This window comes from Girardinichthys multiradiatus, chromosome 14, assembly GCF_021462225.1.
Source record: "Girardinichthys multiradiatus isolate DD_20200921_A chromosome 14, DD_fGirMul_XY1, whole genome shotgun sequence".
In the NCBI taxonomy this organism is placed as follows: Eukaryota; Metazoa; Chordata; class Actinopteri; order Cyprinodontiformes; family Goodeidae; genus Girardinichthys; species Girardinichthys multiradiatus.
Genome location: NC_061807.1, coordinates 7,473,620 through 7,481,024, shown reverse-complemented (window position 1 = coordinate 7,481,024; position 7,405 = coordinate 7,473,620). Strand labels below are relative to the sequence as shown.

The window sequence follows — 7,405 nt, the reverse complement described above, 5'->3', positions numbered from 1 at the left end:
GTTTACTGCATTTACAAGCATTGAACCTTTTTACTCTGTAAACTCCTCGAAGCTTTGCTTCAAATGTTCCATCTCTAGAGTTTGGATCGAAGCCGAGTTATAACTACTCAGTAACTGTTAAAGGATCTTTTGAAGAGAAGCTAACAACAAAGATGTGGAGACAGCAGCTCAAACGGTGGCAGAGTGCAGCAGTGGGAGAGATTTCCCAAACAGCTAAAGAGGACAAAGAAGATCAGCAGCGTCTCAACATCCTGGAGGCTGATTTCAACCCTAAAGTTCTGCTGCACAGATTAGGTTTGTATGTTTTCATGTCAGTTACAATTTAGGAACATTTTAGGTGACTAATGGATTAGCTTCTTAAAGTCCAAATGTTCACCATAGACTTAAAACGGTAAACGCTTCGTTACTCGGTGGGAACGACCCACGTCCGCCATTTTGAGTGGTTTGTTGTCCTTCGACACCGATACAAGTTTGTTTAGAAACTAATTAATAGGGCTGCATGATATACGGTGTGGAGGGCGCGGCAAGCAAAGCGGGAGCGGAGCGGCGCGATGGACGAGTTGAAAAATCTGAACTTTTTTCTAAATTCGCGTCGCGTCAACCAATCAGGGACTGGATGTGGCTGTGACGTAGGGTGAAAGACCGCAGCGGAGAAGAAGCAGTTGTCAATGATGGAGGACCAGATCATAGTGACGGTGTGCGGCAAGCCAGAGTTGTATGATTCAACTAATTACTTTTACTGAGACAAGTACAGAAAGGACCTGGCCTGGTTATGTTTAGGCACAAATATCTTAAATTTAGGAGATGTGGAAATTAAAAAACGGCAGTTTTTTTTTACTGAGCTGAGATGTATTTACTCACCGAAGACAGATGGACAGGCGTTCAGCAGCTGGGATACAGTGCCGGTAAACCGCGGTGAAGTTAGTTTGAAGTTGGATGTTCAAGCTCCGCGGAGTTAGTGGCATCTAGCTCACGGTTGATCCGATTCAGGCACTCAGATTTTCCACGATTGTTTGGTTCGGAAACTTATTGACGGTCCTTAGTGAACCACCGTGCGTCAGAACAGGGAGCAACAGAGAGCAGCCAGCCGAAATTTGGGTGCCTGACTCGGATCGGCCGTGGGTTGGATGCCGCTGGCTCCGTGGAGCTTAAGTGTCTGGTGTCCGGCTTCAGGCTGGCTTCACTGCGGTCGACGGTAGTTGGCGTCCCGGAGGCCGATTCATTTCCCAACGCGGGGCAGCAGATCTTCGAACTGGGTCCTGGATACATGGAAGTACTGCTGAAATCGACCGTCATCCAGACGCAGCTCCTGGAGGAGGTGGTGGTACTCTCCGAACTGTTCCTGTCCCTGAAGAATCTGGTGGACCCAGGGACATTGATGTCGGCGGCGTTTTTCGGCTCTCCACAGGTAAAACACCGTGATTATCCGTGAAATCCATGTCCAGCATGTTCAGTTGAAACCAGCAAGCAGCAGATGGAAGCTCCTCCTATTTGATGACGCGGCGAAGCGTTGCCGCTTGTTGCCGAATGCCAACGCGGAGTTCACGCGGAATGTGAAGCGGGCAAAAGCACACAAATGAGGCGAAAAATTTGCAGAAATCACGTTTGATGTGAACACACCTTAAGTATAAGCTTTATCAAAAAGGAAAGTTTTAAGCCTAGCCTTAAAAGTAGACAGGGTGTCCGCCTCACGGACCAAAACCGGGAGCTGGTTCCACAGGAGAGGAGCCTGATAACTAAAGGATCTGCCTCCCATTCTACTTCTAGAGACTCTATGAACCACCAGTAAACCTGCAGTCTGAGAACGAAGTGCTCTATTAGGAACACATGGACCAATCAGATCTCTGATGTATGATGGAGCTAGATCATTAAGGGCTTTATATGTGAGGAGGAGAATTTTAAATTCTATTCTGGATTTAACAGGGAGCCAATGAAGGGAAGCTAAAATAGGAGAAATATGATCTCTCTTTTAAATTTTCATCAGAACTCTTGCTGCAGCATTTTGAATCAGCTGAAGGTTTACAATACTCCAGCCTTGAAGTAACAAATGCATGGACTAGTTTTTCAGCATCACTCGTGAGTAGGGTATTTCTAATTTTGGCAATGAAAGAAGGAAGTTCTAGAAACCTGTTTAATATGGGATTTAAATGACATGTCCTGGTCGAAAATAACACCAAGGTTTTTTACTTTATTACAATTTAATGCCATCCAGGTTAAGTGATTGACTAAGCAGTTTCTTTTTTAAAGACTCCGGTCTAAAGACAACAACTTCCGTCTTTTCTAGATTTAGAAGCAGAAAATTTAAAATCATCCAAATTTTTATGTCTTCAAGACATGCTTGTAGTCTATCTAACTGGTTGGGCTCATCAAGATTCATAGATAAGTAAAGCTGAGTATCATCAGCATAACAGGAATATGTTATCCTATGCTGCCTGATAATTTGACCTATTGAAAGCATATATATAGTAAATAGAATTGGCCCAAGTACTGAACCCTGTGGTACTCCACAATTAACCCTGGAGTTTAAAGATGATTTATCATTTAAATGAACAAACTAGAATCTGTCAGACAAATAAGATTTAAACCAGCCTAGCGCTGTTCCCCTGATCCCTACAGCATATTCCAGCCTTTTTAAGAGAATATTATGATCGACTTTCTAACAGAACCAGAACAGACACTAGTCCATTATCTGAGGCCATAAGAATATCATTAGTGACTTTCAGCAGAGCTGTTTCAGTGCTATGATGATCTCTGAAGCCTGACTGAAATTCTTCAAACAGGTCATTGCTGTATAAATGCTCACACATTTGATTAGTAACTATTTTCTCAAGAATTTTAGATAAGAATGGAAGATTGGATATAGGTCTGTAATTTATTTATTGATTTGAACATATAAAACATGCTTTCTCAATGCTGACAGATTTAATATGGTTGTTTGGCTTTTTATACACCTTCAGACAAACATTTCTTCATGGGTTAAATCCTTATTCTCTGTGTCATTCCAAGTTTTTACCCTTAACTTTCTTTGTGGAATAATTGGCTTTAATTTCTTATTACATGAGGAGTATTTGATAGTTGCCAAAATCTGGTGTGAATTCTATGTCATTGTTTTTTAAATTTATATTTAAACTGAGAAAAAGTTGACATGTTCATTGCTTATTATACCTGCTTTAAAACCTGATTATTCCACATAGAAACTAGTTAAAAAGGTTAATTATGCGGCACACTGTAAACAATCGTAGACGAGCGAGATGGAGACAAAAAAGACTAAAATGGTTTCAGTATATGGTTGTTGAGAATAAGTGTACAGATTGTGACATAAATCAAAAGACATAAGAAGCAACAATGCAAAATAAAAGGATAAGAATAAATGGTAATTAAATCAAAGAATTTAATGTAACCAAAGTACCTAAATATATCTTTATTAAAAAGTCACTCAGTCCAGGCTGAAGTTAAAAAACTTTCTAATATGCATGATGTGTTTCAGTGTTTCCTGCAGATGTTAAGCAGATGCTCATGGTTAAAGAAGCAGCTCCTGTAAAGCACAGACCTTGTGCTGGCCTACATGACCCAAAGCCCCACCACATAAAGAAGGAACAGGAGGAGGTCTACACCAGTCTGGGGGGAGACCAGCTCAATGGGAAGGAGGAGATTGATGCCATCAGGTTTCCAGTCACTGCTACTCCCATAAAGAGTGAGGATGATGAACAGTCCACTCTGCTCTCACAGCTTTATCAAGACCAAATTAAAGGCAGAGCGCTTCCAGAAGACATCGATGGAGGAGAAGAATCCATCAGGATACAAGATCATGGAGATGGTTCCATTTCCTCAGAAATTGAAGACACTGAGAAGGATGAAAAGGCCGATGATGGAAACATTAACAAACCTTTTAGCTTCCCTGAGTTTGCTGAACAATTTGTTCACCATGGCTTTCTTCAGAAAGACATGAAAAATTCAGAAATAGGATCTTTAAGCTCACTGGATAGGAAGAACTGTTTCACTGAGAAGAAAAATGTGGAATCGCCAAAGAAAGTCCAGACAGGAGTGAAGTTTAGCTGTGAAGACTGTGGTAAAACCTTTATTGGAAAAGGCACTTTAAACAAACACATGAGAATCCACACTGGACAGAAACCCTTCTGTTGTGATGTATGTGGACACAGATTTACTGAAAAAGGACATTTAAACAGACACATGAGAATCCACACTGGACAGAAACCGTTTTGTTGTGATCTATGTGGAAAAATATTTAACCAAAAAGGACATTTAAACTCACACACGAGAATCCACACTGGACAGAAACCTTTCTGTTGTGATCTATGTGGAAAAAGATTTACCAGAAAACTAGGTTTAAACACACATGTGAGAATCCACACTGGACAGAAACCGTTTTGTTGTGATCTATGTGGAAAAAGATTTACCCAAAACATAGATTTAAACAAACACATGAGAATCCACACTGGACAGAAACCATTTTGTTGTGATCTATGTGGAAAAAGATTTACCGAAAAAGGACATTTAAACACACACATGAGAATCCACACTGGTCAGAAGCCTTTCTTTTGTGATCAATGTGGAGAAAGATTTACCCAAAAAGGAAGTTTAAACAAACACATGAGAATCCACACTGGACAGAAACCTTTCTGTTGTGATCTATGTGGACAAAGATTTAGCCAAAAAGGAGGTTTGAACAAACACATGAGAATCCACACTGGTCAGAAGCCTTTCTGTTGTGATCAATGTGGAGAAAGATTTACCCAAAAAGGAAGTTTAAACAAACACATGAGAATCCACACTGGACAGAAACCTTTCTGTTGTGATCTATGTGGACAAAGATTTAGCCAAAAAGGAGGTTTGAACAAACACATGAGAATCCACACTGGACAGAAACCTTTCTGTTGTGATCTATGTGAACAAAGATTTAGCCATAAATCAAATTTAAACAGACACATGAGAATCCACACTAGAGAGGAAAATGGCTAAGGTTTGAAGGCTCTAACAGATTACGGTCGTTGTAAAATTTGGGATGTGAAGTGCAAGGCCAGTGGACAATTTGCACAGTTTTGGTCAGCCTCAGATATATGGCTACAACTCCTGCATTCAGCACCGTTAACACGCCTGCTAATGGATGCATTTTGTGCGTTAAATTTGTGCCTTATTAAGAAAACTAAAACTGCGTAGTTAATGGTTTTCATGTTGAAGAAATGTTTGAAACATCTGAGATGTTACAATACAAACGGCTGGATGTTGTTTTGATATATTCAATAAAGTTTATATCACACTACCAGTCAAAAGTTTTAGATACACTTTCTCAGTTCATGGGTTTCATTATTTTCATGACTATTTACATTGTAGATTCTCACTAAAGGCAACAAGACTTTGAAGGAACACATAAAAACGCCAGTGACTGTCCACTGTCTCTACATGCTCATCCAGGAGGAGTGAATGCTGCAAGTCACTGACTGGATGCAATCTGCTGGGTTTCCTTAGACAGAAAAAACTTTTATCCAATTTGAATAAATAACTGAATCTGACTGAACTGTTCAATGGTTAGGATTAATTGGAATGTACAGGGGTTGGACAATGAAACTGAAACACCTGGTTTTAGACCACAATAATTTATTAGTATGGTGTAGGGCCTCCTTTTGCAGCCAATACAGCATCAATTCGTCTTGGGAATGACATATACAAGTCCTGCACAGTGGTCATAGGGATTTTAAGCCATTCTTCTTGCAGGATAGTGGCCAGGTCACTACGTGATACTGGTGGAGGAAAACGTTTCCTGACTCGCTCCTCCAAAACACCCCAAAGTGGCTCAATAATATTTAGATCTGGTGACTGTGCAGGCCATGGGAGATGTTCAACTTCACTTTCATGTTCATCAAACCAATCTTTCACCAGTCTTGCTGTGTGTATTGGTGCATTGTCATCCTGATACACGGCACCGCCTTCAGGATACAATGTTTGAACCATTGGATGCACATGGTCCTCAAGAATGGTTCGGTAGTCTTTGGCAGTGACGTGCCCATCTAGCACAAGTATTGGGCCAAGGGAATGCCATGATATGGCAGCCCAAACCATCACTGATCCACCCCCATGCTTCACTCTGGGCATGCAACAGTCTGGGTGGTAATGCTTCTTTGGGGCTTCTCCACACCGTAACTCTCCCAGATGTGGAGAAAACGGTAAAGGTGGACTCATCAGAGAACAATAGATGTTTCATATTGTCCTCAGCCCAAGATTGGCGCTCCTTGCACCATTGAAACCGACGCTTGGCATTGGCATGAGTGACCAAAGGTTTGGCTATAGCAGCCCGGCCGTGTATATTGACCCTGTGGAGCTCCCGACGGACAGTTCTGGTGGAAACAGGAGAGTTGAGGTGCACATTTAATTCTGCCGTGATTTGGGCAGCCATGGTTTTATGTTTTTTGGATACAATCTGGGTTAGCACCCGAACATCCCTTTCAGACAGCTTCCTCTTGCGTCCACAGTTAATCCTGTTGGATGTGGTTCATCCTTCTTGGTGGTATGCTGACATAACCCCGGATACCGTGGCTCTTGATACATCACAAAGACTTGCTGTCTTGGTCACAGATGCGCCAGCAAGACGTGCACCAACAATGTGTCCTCTTTTGAACTCTGGTATGTCACCCATAATGTTGTGTGCATTTCAATATTTTGAGCAAAATTGTGCTCTTACCCTGCTAATTGAACCTTCACACTCTGCTCTTACTGGTGCAATGTGCAATCAATGAAGACTGGCTACCAGGCTGGTCCAATTTAGCCATGAAACCTCCCACACTAAAATGACAGGTGTTTCAGTTTCATTGTCCAACCCCTGTAGGTACCTGACTTTGTGAAGTGCCTTGAGACGACATGTGCTGTGAATTGGCGCTATATAAATAAACTAAATTAAATTGAAAACATACTTAAAGTTATTTTACAATTTTGCATTTGCTACATAAATAAATCCATGTTTTCATTCAGTTTTGATGCCTTTAGTGAGAATCTACGTACAATGGAAATTGTTATAAACCTAAAAAACATTGAAAGAGAAAGTGGTTCTACAGTCAATGGAAATTGCTCCTATGACACGACTGCACGTCGTTTTTATGCCAACAGCAGCTTTTTTGTATAACATAGGTGATGCAGAAAATCATTCAAAAGCAACTGTTTGTCATGCTGTCATGAATGTTGCTGTTGTTCTTAAACTGTTACTGTACAGCTGAGGTGTCCATGGTGTCAACTGCAAACATTCAGTGAAGTCAGGTTGTCCTTAGCAGAGTGTTGCGTGTCCCTACCTGCCACACAGGACACCAGGGTTTAATTCTGTGTAAAAAAAGTGTAATTGTGGTTTATGTCATCAGTCATACATAGCTTAGGTTTAGTTCAAGTTTAACTGTGATTC

General features: G+C 41.1%; 1 protein-coding gene across 1 annotated transcript; it reads left to right on the top strand.

The window, feature by feature from the left end:
- Positions 1-3,830: 3,830 nt before the first annotated feature.
- On the top strand, positions 3,831-4,869 carry LOC124880590 (gastrula zinc finger protein XlCGF8.2DB-like; the record flags this gene model as incomplete). Its single annotated transcript, XM_047385858.1, has 1 exon — positions 3,831-4,869. A coding segment is annotated over exon 1 (924 nt), but the record flags the coding sequence as incomplete, so codon positions are not given.
- Between the last annotated feature and the right edge of the window lie 2,536 nt (positions 4,870-7,405).